General features: G+C 41.4%; 1 protein-coding gene across 4 annotated transcripts in view; it reads right to left on the bottom strand.

The window, feature by feature from the left end:
• KCNT2 (potassium sodium-activated channel subfamily T member 2) overlaps positions 1 to 18,640 on the bottom strand; it is a 276,042-nt gene that overhangs the window by 130,292 nt on the left and 127,110 nt on the right. For all 4 annotated transcript variants that reach the window (XM_043552978.1, XM_037907612.2, XM_043552979.1 and 1 more), the window contains exons 10-11: positions 9,610 to 9,790; positions 7,801 to 7,965 (exon numbers count right to left, since the gene is read on the bottom strand). In XM_043552978.1, the coding sequence (XP_043408913.1) occupies positions 7,801 to 7,965; positions 9,610 to 9,790 (346 nt within the window). The remainder of the gene's footprint in view (positions 1 to 7,800; positions 7,966 to 9,609; positions 9,791 to 18,640) is intronic.

The raw sequence follows: 18,640 nt of genomic DNA on the forward strand, positions 1-18,640 counted from the left end.
GGATTTTGCTCCCCTTCTCCCCAGGGTATCATCTCAGCACCTGGCCTGTTACTCTAGTTACGTGCTAAAATGTGTGGCTATGTGTATTAAATATACACTGTACACACAATTATGAATTGAATGTGGGTCTCCCATATCCCAGGTGATTGCTCTAATCACTGGGCTAAAAGTTATAAGGGGGGCACCACAACCTTCTTCTGCTGCCACCAGATTTCGAATGGGACCTGATCTTTTAGGCAGCCTCTGAGTGTGCATATCGCAATCTTGCCTCTTCACATGACTTAGGCAGCTGAATGCTTATCTTCCCTGAGGTCATGGATGGCTCTGGAGCTTAACTGGGAGATAGGCACGTAAACTGAGGCAGAAATGTACATGCCCAGAAGCAGGAACTTAGGTGAAGAAGCAACATTTACCCTTAGGTGTCGAGTGAGTTTAGAAAGTATTGTGAATCTCAGTGGAGCCAAAACTGGGTCTTAAGTGCCTAAACCTGGATCTTCAGTGACTATGTCTGGAGCAAATGTTCCTAAGAACATTTGTGGATCTGGGCCTACATGTGAAATACATGTTTGGTTATCATCCTCTGTGTTGTTGAGGAGGATAAAAGTCTCAGAGAAGATCAACCTAGAGCAAAGGGAAATGAACCTATAGTTGGGACCCTCTTTCCAGATGACTTCATGCTATCCTCTTGTTCAGAGAATACATTTCCAGGTGAGGGGACCCCTGTTAGGAAGAGACAAGTAATATTAATGTGGGGTTTGATTATTAGAAGTATAGATAGTTGTGTTTATGATGACTGGGAGAACCACATGGTACATTGCCTGCTGGATACGAAGGTTGAAGACCTCTGCAGACAGGTACACAGACTACCAGCTGTGTGGTGCTGGGGTGGTCATGATCCATGTAGGTACCAATAATATAGGGAAAAGTAGGAGAGAGGTCCTGTAGGCCAATTTAGTCTGCTAGGTAAGAGGTTCAAGTCCAGGACCTCCATGGTGGCATTCTCTAAAAGGCCTCCAGTTCTATGCCCAGGGCCAGTTAAACAGGCAAAACTGCAGGGTCTCAATATATGGATACATGATGGTGAGTGGAGGAGGGAGTTAGGTTTATTAGGAACTGGGGAACCTTTTGGGAAAGGAGGAGCCTATACAGTAAGGATGGGCTCCACCAAAACCAAAACAGAATCAGATTGCTTGTAGGTGACATTAAAAATATCATAGAGGACTTTTTAAACTAAGGGCTGGGGGAAAGCTGACAGGTACAGAGGAGCACACGGTTTGGAGAGACATTCTTTAGGGGAGGATTTTTTTTAACAGGGATACTGTATACCCTAGTAAAAAGGAGAGGCTAGAAGTTGATAAAGTATGGGTAGGAACTGAAGAAACAGTCAAAAAAGAATCCCATTCAATTACATCACATGAAGGCAGACAACTAAATATTGACAAATTCTATAAGTATTTGTATACAAATGCTAGAAGTCTAAATACTAAGATGAGTAAACTTGAGTGGCTGGTGTTAAATGAGCATATAGATATAATAGATATAACAGAAACTTGGTGGAACAATGATAATCGGACACTGAATAGGTCACAATCATGGAGAAGTGACACTGAAAGAAAGAATAGTCATATATGGTAAAAAACAAACAGTACCATAGAATCTCTATGGATAGAAATTCCATGCTTGAATAATAGTATAGCATTAGGAATATATTATTGACCACCGGACCAGGGAGGTGACTGTTAAATGCTTAGGGAGATTAGATAAGCAACAAAGGTGGAAAAAATGATGATAATAGGGGATTTTAACTATCCCCATATCAAATAGGAACATGTCACTTCATGATGGGATGCAGAGATAAAATTTCTCGACACTGTTAATGACTGCTTCTTGGAATAGCTAGTCCTAGAACCCACAAGAGGAGAGGCAATTCTTAATTTAGTCCTAAGTGTCGCACAGGGTCTGGTTCAAGAGGTGAATCTAGCTGAACTTCTCAATAACAGCAACCATAATGTAATTAAAGTTAACGTCTGGGGTGTGGGGGTGGGAGGAATATACCAAAGAAACCCACCACAGTAGCATTTAACTTCAAAAAGGGAAACTAAACAAATATGAGGAAGCTAATTAAACAAAAAAGGAACAGTCACAAAAGGGAAATGCCTGCAAGCTGCATGGAAAATTTTTTAAAACCACCACAATAGAGAAAACTATATGTATACACCAAATTAAAAAAAAAAAAAAAAAAAAGACCAAAAAATACTGCCATGGCTAAACAATACAGTAAAAGAGATGGTTAGAGACAAAAAAATAAATTCTTTAAAAATTGGAAGCCAAATCCTACTAAGGAAAATAGAAAGGAGCATTCACTCTGACAAGCCAAGTGTAAAAGTATAATTAGGCAGGCCCAAAAAAGAATTTGAAGAGCAACTAGCAAAAGACAGAAATGAACAGCAATAATTTTTGGTAGTACATCAAAAACATGAAGCTTGCCAAAAAATCAGGGGGGCCACTGGATGATTCAGGTGCGGAAGGAGCACTTAAGGAAGGCCAAGCCATTGCAGAGAAGCTAAATGAATTATTTGCATTGGTCTTCGCTGCAGAGGATGTGAAGGAGATTTCCACACCTGAGCCATTCTTTTTTGGTAACAAATCTGAGGAACTGCCCCACGCTGAGGTCTCAATACGAAGATTTGGAACAAACTGATAAATTTAATAGTAATAAATCTCCAGGACCAGATAGTATACATCCAAGAATTTTAAAAGAACTCATATATGAAATTTGTAGACCTTTTGACTGTGATATGTAACCTATCACTTAAATCAGCCTCAGATGACTGGTGGACAACTAATGTGAAGCCATTTTTTTAAAAAAGGCTCCAGAGGCGATCCTGGAAATTATAGTATCAGGCAAATAGATTGAAACTATAGTCAAGAACAGAATTATCAGACACCTAGATGAACACAATTTGTTGGAGAAGAGTCAACATGGCTTTTTTAAAGAGAAATTGTGTTTCACCTATTTATTAGAATCCTTTGAGGGGGTCAACAAGCATGTGGTCCGAGGTGATCTAGTAGTGGATATAGTGCACTTTAATTTTCAGAAAGCCTTTGACAAGGTCCCTCACCAAAGGGTCTTAAGCAAAGTAAGCAGTCATGGGATGTGGGAAGGTCCTCTCATGGATCAGTAACTGGTTAAAAGATAGGAAACAAAGGGTAGAAAAAATTATCAGTTTTCATAGTGGAGAGAGGTAAATAGCAAGGTCCCTCAAGGATCTGTATGGGGATCTGTGCTGTTGAACATATGCATAAATGATCTGGAAAAAGGGATAAGCAGTGAGGTGGCTAAGTTGGTAGATGATACAAAATTACTTAAAATAGTTAAGCCCAAACCTGACAATGAAGAGTGACAAAGGGATTTCACAAAACTGGATGTGTGGGCAAGAAATTGGCAGATGAATTTCAGTGTTGATAAGTGCAAAGTAATGCGCATTGGAAAACATAATGCCAACTATACATCACAATTATTTGGTCTTAGTTAGCTGTTAACACTCAAGAAAGTGATCTTGGAATCATTGTGAATAGTTCTCTGAAAACATCTTCTCAATGTGCAGCAGCAGTCAAAAAAGCTAATGTTAGGAAGCATTCAGAAAGGGATAGAAAATGACAATAAATATCATAATGCCACTAAATAAATCTGGTACACCCACACCTTGAATACTGTGTGCAGTTCTGGTTGTCCCATCTAAAAATATATATCAGAATTGAAAATGTAGCAAATGGCAACAAAAATGATTAGGGATATACAACAGTTTCTATACAAGGAGAGATTAAAAAGCTTGGAAAGGAGATGGCTGAGGGGAGATATGATAGAGGTCTATAAAATCATGAATGGTGTGGAGAAAATGAATGTGGTGTTTGCCCCTGCACATAACACACAAAATAGGCATCACCTAATGAAATTAATAGGCAGCAGTATGTCAGGATGATGGGCAAAGGGTTGCTGATTCAGCCCTGTAAACACCAGCTCCCATTTAGGGGAATAAATTAGAGCTGGCTGGAGATAACCTGGTTCTAACTGGGGGAACAGAGACAGTTTTTGCCTAATTAGCCTGGGGCTATATAAAAGCCTCAGGGAATGGAAGAAAGGGAAAAGGTAGGGAGTGGAAGCAGGGAATTAGCTCTTCCCTCCCTCCTGCAGACGGTGAAGGGCCAACTGTACACAGTGAAACAATGGTGGGAACAAGCCTGTGAATAAACTGCACCAGTGGTTACTAACCCCAGGGTCTCAGAGTGACTTTGTGGACCTAGCAGAGGCAGGAGCCAAGGGGGACTCTGCTACACATGGGAGCTTGTCCAAGATCCCGTGCTAGAGCAAGTGTTTGGCAGCCCAGAGATGGAGGAGACCCTGCAATGGTTGGTCAAGCATCAGGAGAAGGTGCAAAAGTCAATGCAGAGTTTTCAGCAAGCCCACCACTGGAGAGACAGGCCTTGCTCACCTGGCAGGCAGAACAACAGAAGAGCCTGCAGGACTTTATTCGGGAGCAGGCTGGCATCCAGCAGTAGCTCCTGCAGAAAGTGGTGAGTCCCACAGGAGGGAATGGCATTCAGGTGCCGGGCTTAGGACTATGTAAAATGGACCAGACAGATGACCCTGATGCTTTCCTAGGCAGCTTTGAGTGGGTAGCTGCGGGGGCTGGATACGACAGGGGAACTTGGGGCCCTGCGACTGGCTCCCTACCTAGCCGGCAAAGCCCAAGAGCCTACATGGCCCTAAGTGAAGAGCAAGCCAGGAATTATGAAGCGGTAAAGACAGCCGTCCTGGATCGGGTAGGGCTTTCCTTGGAGAAGTACCGTCAGAAGTTCCGGTTGGTGAGGTGGATAGGGCAAAAGTTAATGGACTGGGCCACCTGCTGGCTGAGGTCGGACGCCCAGACAGTGAGGGATATTATGGAGGTGCTCGTCCTAGAGCAGTTTTTATAGGGCCTTCCAGACAAAATAAAGGTGTGGGTGCGGAGACACCAACCAAATATAGTTGAGGCGGCTGTAAAGCTTACGGAAGAATATGCGGAGGCGGACAGCCAAGCAAGGAAGTGGAGACTCGGAGAAGGCCCAGAGAACCTCCGCCCGGGAAGGCACCAGAGAACAAACGGGAGGACACACTAGGGGCTCTCACAGGGTTCAGATCAGTTGTCTGCTGGCAGTGCGGATGATTGGGACACAAGAAGGGGGACTGCCCACCCATGGATTGTAGGTGGGCAAAGTTTTGTGGTTGGGCAGGGGCAGAAGCTGTCCACCATTCCAGTAATGGTGGGGAGGAAACCCCAGTGAGGCCTGGTGGACTTTGCTTCAGCCTGCTCTCTGGTACAAAGGAAGCTGGTGCGGCCGCACTGGTGGATTTCAAATGTGAAGATGGACATAGAATGCATCCACAGGGATAGGAGGCAAAATCTTATGGCCCAGGTGCCCCTTGAGGTTCGGGGCAGGTTTAAGTGGCAATGGGTCGGGGTAGTAAAGGGACCGCCTTATCTGGCAGTAGCGGGTACGGACTGAGACCCCTTCCCAGGAGGGAATGTGGGCAGAGGGAGAAAGCCCAAGAAAAGAAAAAAAAAAAAAGGGAGGTTCCCTGAGGATGCGGGTAGATACCCCTGAGTAGAAAACCCCTAGCCAACAGAGCCTGAGAAGGAAGTTATGGGTGAGACATTCACCCCCAGGTCCTCGATTGGAGAGCAAGGCCCGATGGAGGCCTTTATTAGCGGACCCCCCCCTCCCAGAGACCCAGGCCCCGGTAGACGAGCTTGGGGGACCAGAAGCCCTGAGTGTCTGGGAGAGGGCTGGGACTAACCCTGAACCCCTGACAGAAAGGAGTCGGGGGGGGGAAGAGAAAAAGGGAACACCCAGGAGGCTCTGAATGGTACGAGGACCTGTGGGTTTTGGTGGAGCTGTGGGGCCATCCACAGTGTAGTTTCTGTGGTTGCGGAATGAAAGAACCCCACACGGCAAACCCTGGGATTGACTCAAAAGAGGGGGAAAAGACTGCACCGTAGGGTCGTCCCCCCCAACCCGCCGCCCCAGTAGAGAAAGGAGAGGATACATAAGTGCAAATCTGGTGGTTGGAGAAGGGGGGGAGGTGTGTGACAGGGTGCTGGGCAAAGGGTTGCCTATTCAGCCCTCTCACACCAGCTCCCATTTAGGGGAATAACCTGGCCCTAATTGGGGAAGCAGAGACAGCTATCACCTAATTAGCCTGGGGCTGTATAAAAGCTGCAGGGGAAGGAAGCCAAAGGGGGCACAGAAAGAAAGGAAAAAGGCAGGAGTGGAAGCAGGGAGGTAGCCCTTCCTTCCTTCCTTCCTTCCTTCCAATAGTGAGGGACCAACAATACATAGTGAAAAAAGGTGGTGGGAACAAGCCTGTGAATAAACGGCATCAGTGATTATTAACCCCAGGGTCTCAGTGTGACTTTATGGACCTAGCACAGGAAGGAGCCAAGGGGGGCCCTGCTGCACTTTGCTACAAGCAGGTCTAAAACAAACATAAGGAAGTATTTCACAGAATGCACAGTCAACCTGTGGAACTCATTGCCAGGGGATGTTGTGAAGGCCAAAAGTATAACATGGAAGAACAGGTCCATCAGTGGCTATTAGCCAAAATGGTCAGGTATACAATCCATGCTCTGAGTCTTCCCAAACCTCTGACTGCTGGAAGCTCAGACTGAATGACTGGGGATGGATCACTTGATAAATTGATGTTCTCTTTGCTTCTTCTGAAGTATCTGGCATGGGCAACTGTCAGAAGACAGGATATTGGGTTAGACAGACCTTTGGTTTGACCCAGTATGGCCATTTTGTTCTTAATTAGTCTGTGAATTTAGAGCACAGTTTGGATTTTTTTGTTGTTGTTGTTCTGTTATTTTTGAATGGTGCTATCAGGCTTTTAAGTTGAAAAGGTTACATTTTATTTTGCCCATTAATTAATGATGTAGAGTGCCATATGTGCTTTAGCAAAAGGTAGCAATGTATTTTTAGTAAATAGAAGTAGTCCATACTAAAACTCACAAAATATATTTTTAACAATTTGTCATAAGGGAACCAAAATTCTAATACATTTTACCCAGAAATTATTGTGAAGATTTAAAGAGATAAAGTGGGTGAGGCACTTTTTTGGACCAACTTCTGTTGGTGAGAGAGACAAGCTTTCAAGCTTACACAGGGCTCTCCTTCAGATGTAATAAACGTTCACAGAGCAGATTAGGATATAGTCAGCCATATGAAAAAGACATTTATTTGTATTCCCTAATTCTCTTAATGCTTATGTTGAGAAACTCCTCACTTGTGAGCAATGTTGACTTTCAGGCTGTGTCCATTCCACTGTATCCAGTCCTGTCTTAACTGCAGCAATCATAATTGTTAAGTTTAAAAATGCTCTTTGAGTTCAGTGGATGAGGCCCCAGAACAGCAGAAAAACATGAAATGACCAATTTTTCTTTTCTTTTTATACATCATATTGGGTTAATCAAAGGGAATTTTCACCAAATTAGTTGGCTGTAAGATAACTGGTATAAATCAAAGTAATTAGACTCTGTGTGTGACAAGCATATTTCTATCTGTTTGATCCAATTTAGATCCATTTAAAATGAATGCATCCAGTACTTGATCTAAGCTACTTCTTGCAATTATACTTTCTTCAGTCAGTCAGTCACTCTTTAATTCAGACACACAAATTACAGACCATTTCTGAAGATTGGCTGCTTGCAGACAATGTCTAATTGAATTTCTTCTTATTTTACTCTTGTATTGTAAATATACCTGCAGTCTGGGATGAGCATAGAACTCATTTAAGAAATCCATAAGCAAGTCAATCTTCAGGGAGCTGACGCACAGTACCACATGTTTCTCTGTCTGAGCTCTGTGTCGACTGTAGTTACCCCCAGACTTCTGTCTCTCCATCCACAAATAAGCCAGCTGTTCAAACTGCAATATATTGTCAAGAGTGAATAAATACATATAAGCAGCTGTGCAATATAAGCATATGAGTTAATTATATTTTATGCTTTAGTCCATCCACTCAATTAAAGACACACTTAGAACCCCCACCCTTTATCTTTTCTTTTCAAGAGCAGCAATTTACAACCAAGCAGATGGGATGGCACAATAATACATCAATATGGCCACTCTCAAGCATTCAAAAATCATAAAGTTGAGTTAACTCATGAGATTATTTTTAAATGTATTTTTTTCTGGTATTTGAGCCTTTAGGGTTCATCTGTAATTTACATGACTCCAGGAGATGGGAGTGTAAGAAAAACACCAACGTATTACTTCTGTAGATGGAACAATGCCTTGGTTTCTCCCCAGAGATTTTAAAAAATCTAAAGATGGCAACACTTGATACAATGATGTCTGCATATTATCTCTTACTGTCTGATCTGCGCCTTAAATATTGGCATCACTTAAACATATGGCTAATAGAAACATCATGTTCTGTCCCTGCTGCTCCTGGAGAACTACTGGGTATTTTTTGGTATTGACTATGACAGATGTTGAAGTGGACTTCAATAAGTGGCACTTTTCCCTCTACCACCTTAATCAGCATCTCCCGGTTCACAATAAATTCTGCTTTGTGATCCTAATAAAGGGAAATCTAGGGATCAATATGATATGCAATGTATCTGGAATAATTAAGTACATAAAAGCATTAATTCAATGAACTAATGTCCAAATGTTTTATATACAATTAGTACCACTAATACACCTTGCATATGCCATTTCACCTTTTAAGCTCCTTACAAGCTAGCTAATGTTCACAACAACCCAATGAGGCAGGAGTGTTTTCTCATCCACGTTCTACTGAGGCAGGGATGTTAAGTGTTTCAGTCGGAGCCATAAGAGCTTGCCCCCAGTCCTGTGCTCAGACCAGTACATAAAACCCTTCTCTCACTGCATGCCCACTAAAATGTAGCTGATAGTATATTAACTTGGTGTTAAAAAAAAAAAAAGGAAGATTCTAAGGCACCGCATGAGAGCGTAGAGCTCTTCTGTTCAGTCAGCCTGATGTAAGGTGCTTGAACCTTGCATAGATATATAAGGACAAGACGACTTTTTGCCTGAGACACAAATCAAATCTGTCGTGTCCAATTAGCTCTGACCTAGTCGTACAAGAGGGGTTGAGGTGTCACTCTGAAGCAGAAAGAACTAGGGAGAACTGCTAGGAAGAGCTAAGTGTCTGGAGAAAGCTTTGGCTGCTGATTGGTTTTGCTGCTATTATTTAAGTTCACAATAAAGTAAATCCCTGCATGAGGGCAAATTTGGACAACACATGGTGTCTGTATGTTCTTTGGTGTATGATTGGAGCCAGCAGCTTCTACGAGGATTTGAAAACTTGTTAGCCTCTATCATTTTAGCATATATAAACTACATACACATTTATTTTACAAACAGGAAGACAAATAAGAAAGCTCCAACTCTGTGCATAAAATGAAGAAGCATACAAGATGGTGTACTTTTTTTTAATATTATATACACAGTAAGGACAGTTGCAAGATATATTTCAAGATAATATACTCTTTCCCCCAAAACTTTGCCAACTCTTCCAAATGGAAAACAATCAGAGTTTACCTGTATGGGCAACACCACAAGGGCAACACAGATCATAATGACAACCAGCAGTTTTGAAGGCCAGATCTTGGGTGTAACATCCCCAAACCCCACAGTGGAAAATGTCACTATGCAGAAATAAAGGGAGTCAAAGAGAGTCAACTTGTTTCCTGCTCGCTCCAGATGCTGAATTCCGCAAATACTACATAAAAAAGAATGAATAAAGAAATGAAAAATAAAACTAGTACCTGGAATAAATCCAAAGTGTTATGAATTTTACTAGCAAGGAGAATTATTTTCTGCAAATGCATATATTACTGAGCAAAGAAGAGAAAATGTTCAGGTTCAAAGCAAAAGTGAGTTTTTTTAAAAATGTTATTTAAATGTAATTTATTCATAATAAAGTTCTAACTGTCATCTTGGAATAAGGATAAAATGATAGTGCTAGTGGTGTTAAGTTTTGATTAGTGGTTGGCAGCAAAAAGATAGTTGTGTTATAGATAACAGGATGTACTGATAATTTTTCCTTCTCATACCAGACCAAAATAAATAGCCTATAGCTGCACCATTGTAATCTTCAGAGCTTTTTAAAACTATCTTTTTTGTTTTTGCAAAAACAATTTGTGACCAAGAAACTGTATATAATTTTATTACATTTGCCATTCTTTATCTTGGATGATACCACTTTGGGTAGCAAGAGCTACTAATATAAACTAGTGGAAATGTTGAATACTACATTTTTTGTGGGGGGGTGGGGTTAGTTAGCTAATAGGTACAGATCAGGATAGCTTGTGACATTATCTTTTGTAGCCTAACAATATCTCATGCTAATTGGATGCTGCATGGAGAAAACATGGTCTGTTTTTGGTATAAATTGACTCCAAAACATGGGATCTCAGCTCTAACAACTTAGAGGCTGTTCCCTGATTTCTTGGTGAGCAGCTGGCATACTTCAGTTTTCAGTGCTAACTACACCCCCAAATTAAATGCCTTCATGGCAATTGTCAAATCTGTGCTAGGGGCTCAGTTCACCCCTCAGTTAAACAGATACAGCGCCTCCCAGTTACATGGTATTTCAGACATTAAGGACATCCCTAGCGCTTCCATTTAGATGTATGTTGTCTTCCCCTCCCTTGCATGGTGGGGATTGAGATTTTTAATGCCTCCCAACAATGTCATCATTCTGTTGAAATATAGTTTCCTCCTAAACTTTCTGTTCAATACTTAAAACAGTGTTTCAAACTTATCTCCTTGTCTTGGATTCTTCCTCTTTCTCCATTCCTCCTCTTTTCCCTTTCCCTCTGATTGCATTTCCTTATGTTCCCACTAGTTCTGTCCCTTCCCCGTTTTCCAAACCCCTCCTCTTCCCCATTCCATTTCACTTGTTCTTGCCCTCATGGATCCTCCCTCCCTCCTCAGGGATGGAGTTAAAATGCTGGAGTTTTGGCATGTACATCATCTAATCCTATCTTGAATCCTAGTACTAAGCTTTGGGCTTCAATTATGTCTTGGGGCAATGAGTTCTTGGGGCAAAGTTAATTATGCATTGTGTTTTTAAAAAGATCAGTTTTAAATTTGTTGCCTTTCAATTTAATTCAGTATCCCCTTGCTCTTGTATTATAAGAATAAATAACTGGGAGCACATCTTACCTTTATAAAATGTATCTGTAGATACAAAATTTAAAGCCAGATTCTACTTCCCTGACTCATGCTGAACAGTAGCTGACTGAGTGGTCCAACTGAACTCAATAGGGCTACATGTGGAGTAGGGTTCTATTAACTGTAAGTAAGAATGGCAGAACCTGGTCCTTAGGGTTTGTTTGTTTCTCAGTTTACTTTCATATTGATTTGGGTGCCTTTAAAATGTCTGAAAGATTTCTACCGGTTACGATGAGCTTCGCAAGTTCAAGGATAGGGATTATCTGTGAATTTAGCAGAATCCTTTAACCAGTGGAGCTCTTTAACTGCACCTGCTGTACAGTGCATCTCTGAGCTTGCATATTAGTGGTCCCGTCCTCCTAGGAGGCTGTTGACTGTCCTGTTTTAAAGGTAATTTCTAAATAATTCCATATTTCTCAGTCATAATTCTACTGTATATCAAAGATGATTTCTTGACATAGGGTATCTAATTGGCCACAATTGACCATTAAGAACTCCCAGGTTAAAAAAAAACAAACCTTTAATCATTAGGCAGGCCCTGTGTTTATAATAGTGTTAGCAGTTGTTCTTCTTTTCTCCAGAAATAGTTTACTAGTGGGCAGTCGCATTTCCATAACATATGGATGAGATCCCCAGTTTCCTCTTCACTGTTCTAGCATTTGTAGTTTTCACACATCCCAAAATGTTCTGAAGATGATTTTTTGTTGGATAAGTTTCAACCTTCAGTCATTGGCTGAATTTGTATTCCTACACACTTTGTTCCATTTTTTTTCCACTGAGGTGGTAGTTCAGATCTTTCCTCCACACTCTCATTTAAGTTTTAGCAATAGAAAAGAATTCTTGAAGCAGTACTTTTCTGTCTTTGTAATTGGTTCTGAAAAGTTAATAAAGGGGACTGTGGAAATGCCATTCCAGTGAAGATGGATAGTTAACATTCCTACCTTAGATCAATTATAATTTTTAATCCTAGACTCTGTTTTTCAGTCTATTTGGGTCAGGCTCCGTTTTCAGTGTTATTTTTAAATACTGGAGTATGCACAGAGAGATCCATTCACAGAAATATGGGCTATTATAATGTTAAAATCATTGCTCCCTTACTTTCCATATGCCTTGGCATCCGCAGTGTGATGATTTCAAGCTCTTTGCTTTTAGCATTGGCCACTCCAAGGCTTTGCTGCCATTGAATGAAGTTCACCAGGTGCTGAGATCCTACACAATAGCTTGTGCATTTTTTAAGCCTGATAGTGGGGCTTGACCTTGGCCTCAGAGAGTGAAGCATCAGAAGGGCTGTGTGATTAGTACTTATACAGACCTAGTGGCCCAAACCTTACTATGTAGAGGTATACTAGAGCTATAGTTCTACTCCAGCCCATAGGCTGGAATGAATGTTTGTCGATGGGCTGTGTTGCAGCTCCACTGTAGTGAGCTATATATGCCTTTCTGGTTCTGAAAGAGTTAACTGGAATGGGAGGGGCAAATTAACCCTCCTAGTCATCCCGGAGGCTGGGCCAGGGTCAGTTAAGGGTGACACCTAGCTGAGGAGGAGCTGGCTGGTGATGATGATAAAGCCAGGAAACTGGGAGCAGAAGGAGACTGTAAGGAGAAAGGGAAAGAACTCTGCTGTCCCTCTGTTGGCACTAGCAAATGGAGTGACTGGGAGGATCAAGGAGGAAGTCCAGGGGAAAGTAGGCCCTGGTGTCCTCTTCTGAGTAGGGAAGTCTGTCAGGAGAGACAAGGAGAAGCTACTGGGGTAGAACAAACTCTGATGATAAACCCTGATAAAAGAGCAGGATTGGGACTTCTAGGGGGAGAGCCCTGGTAGGTGTTCAGTGGAGAGCAAGCAGGGGAATTTAAGCATCAAAGGTTAATCCTAAAGAGGGTGGAAATTGGTTTCTTTGTACTTTTTGTGTAGGATTTTGTTGGGGGATTTCAAGGGAGAGCTCTGCTGACAGGCTACATTAAGAAGAAATCCAGGGTGGCAGCAGAAAGGGCCACCTTCCTGTGGGTGCATATGATGAAGATGTGGGTGAGTACAAAGTTACAAAGCTCAGCACTCCTACAAAGCTACCAGCTCCTACAAAGCTACCAGCACTTCTCGCTATCTTCGAGATACCACCGACTTCCTGAGGAAACTACAATGCATTGGTGATCTTCCTGAAAACACCATCCTGGCCACCATAGATGTAGAAGCTCTTTACAATATTCCACACAAGGATGGACTACAAGCTATCAGGACAGTATCCCTGATGAGGCCACAGCACAACTGGTGGCTGAACTTTATAACTTTCTCCTCATCCACAACCATTTCAGATTTGGGGACAACTATATCTTCAAGTCAGCAGCACTGCTATGGGTACCCACATGGCCCCACAGTATGCCAACGTTTTTATGGTTGACTTAGAGGAATGCTTCCTCAGCACTCGTCCCCTAACGCCCCTCCTCTACTTGCGCTACATTGATGACATCTTCATTATATGGACCAACGGGAAGCTTCCTCAGCTCTCGTCCCCTAGCGCCCCTCCTCTACTTGCACTACATTGATGACATCTTCATCATATGGACCAACGGGAAGGAGGCCCTTGAAGGATTCCACCTGGATTTCAACAGTTTCCCCCCACCATCAACCTCAGCCTGGACCAGTCCACACAAGAGATCCCCTTCCTGGACTCTACAGTGCAAATAAGTGATGGTCACAAACACCACCCTATACCGGAAACCTACTGACCACTATTCTTACCTACATGCCTCCAGCTTCCATCCAGGAAACATCACACGATCCATTGTCTACAGCCAAGCCCTAAAATACAACCGCATTTGCTCCAATCCCTCAGACAAAGACAAACACCTACAGGATCTTTATCAAGCATTTGTAAAACTACAATACCCACCTGGGGAACTGAGGAAATAGATTGAGAGAGCGAGATGGGTACCCAGAAATCGCCTACTACAGGACAGGCCCAACAAGGAAAATAACAGAACACCACTGGCCATCATGGACAGCCCCCAGTTAAAACCTCTCCAGCACATCATCAACAATCTACAACCTATCCTGAAAAATGATCCCTCACTCTCAGATCTTGGGAGGCAGGCCAGTCCTTGCTTACAGACAGCCGCCCAACCTGAAGCAAATATTCACCAGCAACTGCACACCACACCACAGAAACACTAACCCAGGAACCAATCTCTGTAACAAACCCCATTGCTTTCTCTGTCCCCATATCTACTATAGTGACACCATCAGAGGACCCAACCACATCAACCACACCATTAGGGGGCTCATTCACCTGCACATCTACTAATGTGATATGCCATCATGTGCCAGCAATGCCCCTTTGCCATGTACAAACCGGGGACACTATGTAAAAGAATAAATGGACACAAATCAGACATCAGGAATGGTAACAAAAGCCAATAGGAGAACACTTCAATCTCCCTGGACGTTCAACAGATTTAAAAGTAGCCTTCAACAATGCGGTCATGCTGGAGATTCTTCAGCAGCTGGATCTCACACTCCAGAGAGCTCACTTCCTTGCTTGTTTCAGGACTGTCTGGGTCAAACTGGACCTGTTTAGCTGCAAGCTCTCTGCCAGTGTCCACATCGTAGCACAAGTACACACGACCAAAGGCAAAAGCCTTCAAAGTAGCCTTCAACAAAAAAAAACTTCAAAAACCGACTTCAAAGAGAAACAGCAGAGCTACAATGCATTTGCAAACTTAACATCATCAGTTTGGGCTTTAATAGGGACTGGGAGTGCTGGCTCACTACAAAAGCAATTTTCCCTTGCTTGGTATTGACACCTCTTCATCAATTATTGGGAGTGGATCACATCCACCTTGACTGAATTGGCCTTATCACTGGTTCTGCACTTGTAAAGTAACTCACTCTTCTTCATTTGCCAGTATAACTATGCCTGTATCTGTACTTTTCACTCCTTGCAGCTGAAAAAGTGGTTTACCACCCATGAAAGCTTATGCCCAAATAAATCTGTTAGTACCTTAAAGAGTCCTCATTGTTTTTGTAGATACAGATTAACATGGCTATATCTCTGATACTACTACAGAAAGGTTGCTCACAGCGTAGTACAGCTTACTTTCAATAGATGACTTTGTGGGTATATAACTGCCAACACAATGTATCTATTTCCATACATATTTCTCCACCATGAATATAATCCTTTAGTTTTTCACCTAATACATCTGAATAAATACATCTCATGCCATGTCCTTATCTAGTCAGGTTATTGTGGCTGGCTACACTTCTTGGAGGGCATAGTGGGAGCTAGTGGTTGACTATGATACCGAAATTTATAAGAGGCTTAATTACTCGGCTTTCCAAAAACTTACTTATATACCTTGCTGCTACCTGAGTGCTTTATGCAACTAATATTTCCAAAAAGTGTCCCATTTCTTTTTCTATATAATGTTGTTAAGAATTGTTTAAGATAAAAAGGGATAATTTTCAGCTTGATTATCAGATCTGTGTTCTGCTTCCTTTTATACATTTAAACATAATACATCAAACTACATCTTCATAATGGTTTTTAACTTTTACCACTGAAAAAAATTAAAATGAACAGCAGCATCATAATACTCAGTTTTGTTGGTCCAAGACAAACAATAATGAATAAATCCCTAGCCAGGTCTACTGATCGTAACAGAACAATCGTGAAGCAAAGGATTATTGAAACTCACAATACCTTCCACTGGTTGAGAAAATGAGCAATAGTAGTGGCTGATTAGACAGAAAATTTCCAACTTAAAAATGTGGGACCTGATTCCCCACTTTTGTATAGCAGTTTTATGTTTCTGTAAACTGTTTCAATGGAGTTACCAGTTTAAATTCTATTGAAATAAATAGCATGAAACCAGTTTCACAGAGGAGACTCAAGCTTTTAATTAGAAAACAAAGACAAAAGTCTCAATAAAAGAGATGTATACCAAAGAGAAAAGAAAATGCAAAGATATAAAGAACATAACAAAGTACAGTTTAAACATCTACTATAATTTCAACCAAATAGGAAAAGTTAAAAATCACACCTGAATCTCTAAAGATTAGGAAAGATCAGTCATGTTTAAACACCATTTGAACTTTGGAGAGTTCAATGTCCTCATGTACTGGAACTTTTATCTACTTCCTGGGAACTGTTTGTGCTTATTTTTGTGTGCCACAACCTTGTCAATCTTTTAAAAAGTACACACCTTGGAACTAGTATGAAACCCAATTAAAAAAAGATAAAAGTGGAGAACTGCCTAAAGGTATAAAAGAAAAGAATATAACACACATAGGAGTTGATGTCTAAGACATAAGAACTAATTTACCAGACTACAGCAGAAGAAATGGGAACAAGTTGATTCCGCCACATGACTTTAGTGAATGTGTCTGTGTTGGAATGTGGGTGGAAAAGGGAAGGGAGAGAAGATTGGTTCGGCTAAGGTTCCACCAGTCTTCTGCTTTGAAACAGCTATAGTAGCTCAAATCTTGGACTAGCCCTCTATGCGACGATCACCCCAGTGCAGTGGATCCCACAACGGTGTACAGTGACTTCTACACTATTTATTCTCTTTGCAGACAGCACTGGGAGACTGGTCAAGGAAAAGGGAGGCTGAACAGTGACTGCCATTGGCAGCTGCCATAAATTAGAGTAGCCTTAAGGATGCTGTAGTTTACTGCCTGGGACAGGCTTCATATACCTGTCCAGTAAGAGAGCGCTAAGGTAGCTTAAAGCCGTTTTTACATGCATGCTTTTCCTGAGTTATGCTCTGAACTCCTCTGTGATAGCCTAGGATTTGGGGCCAATGTTTTTAAACCTAGACCCTGTATTTTGAGCTCACTAGCCTAATTCAGAACTACTGTCCTATTGCAACAACTCTGCATTGTTCATATCATTCTGCCGTACATTGTGTACAGGAATAGATTACGTAAATATCTTGTGAAAAATAAAAAGCAGAATGTAGCAGATTTCCATCTAGTTTATCTAATATTCTTACCAAAAGGAATTTTGTAGTTGGTGAAACATCTTTCTGCAGAGCAGTTAAACTGTTCATGTAAAGATACTTAAAAGCTAGAATATGAAAAGTCAAGCTTAGTTTTTTGTCTGACTTCCACTAAAATTTGTGAGCATCCTGGAGATAGGAATCAATAACTGCTGAGGAGTAAAACAGTCCTCAGGGGGAAATCAGATTTAAACCATGCGGTTGCAAAAGCATGGGTGGAAAAGCTAATGACAGCAAGGACAATTTATATTAGACGTTTCAGATGGACTTATGTTGTCATTATTTATAATTAATTATTTTTTACAGTGCCACTTTGAGTGCATAGTCCTTGGCAGACAAAATCATTCAGGGGGCCCTGAATAATATACAGTCTAAATAATGCAGCAAAGGATTACATTAAAAAATTAAGAATGGGGAAGAGGATACTGGAGGCCAAGAGTTACAACAAGAGCTGGTCAAATAATGAAAAAGAAATTGCAAATAAGTCAGCAAAAACTATCATATTTCATCACAAATTATTTGCAGCAAATAATTCAACCAGCTCTACATCAGTAAAAGTCTTACACTTATTGCTCCCATGTGTCTTGCTAATAGCAATGCCACCCAATTTGCATAGATGTGATAACTATATTGTGCATCTTGAATACCTCAGATTCCTCTCCTCACTAACCTTTCTCCTCCCAAGACTTATTTTAACATTCTAAATATGTATCTGGATGTGGGCAGTTGCAAGAATTTCCCAGACAGTGGGACAGACACCCTCCCTCTGCATGTTGTGTGTTACACTAATTACCAGCCCAAAATGCTTAGAAAGGAAACCTTAACATGGAACAGCTAACCAACAAACCCACAGAACTGTGAAGAAGACCCTTTATCATCATATTGTCAGGTATCCATTTAGAAGTAAATAAAACACAAATAATCTCGGCTAACTTGATGATAAACCTTATGCTGCTGCTGAGAACCCACAACTTCTTGGATGCTTAAGGATAGGCATCTATATGTTGGCATTTGTTTTTATAATGATTCCCCACTTTTTCTGTCCCTATAAGAAAAAAGTATATGGATACTCTATTTATTAATAAATAAGTGCATGGCCACTGACTAGACTGAAAATTTGCAAAAGCACTGACTAGCGAGTCTGGGCCATATGCTGTTCTTTTTGAAATAAATGGGAGTTTTTTTAACTGACTTCACTGAGGAGTAGGATCTGACCCTAAATGTAACTACCAGCTTGGGGACAGGGCTTGAAATGGCAATGGGTCAAAGTGGGCTACAGAACTCTTAGTGTGTGGTAGAAGGGTCTGCACAGCCACTTAGTATATGACATGCCAGGGTGTAAATGTATAGCATGGCAACTTACTGTGCACTAAGACTTTGTAGCCTAGCCCTTAGATGC

This window comes from Chelonia mydas, chromosome 8, assembly GCF_015237465.2.
Source record: "Chelonia mydas isolate rCheMyd1 chromosome 8, rCheMyd1.pri.v2, whole genome shotgun sequence".
Lineage (NCBI taxonomy): Eukaryota > Metazoa > Chordata > Testudines > Cheloniidae > Chelonia > Chelonia mydas.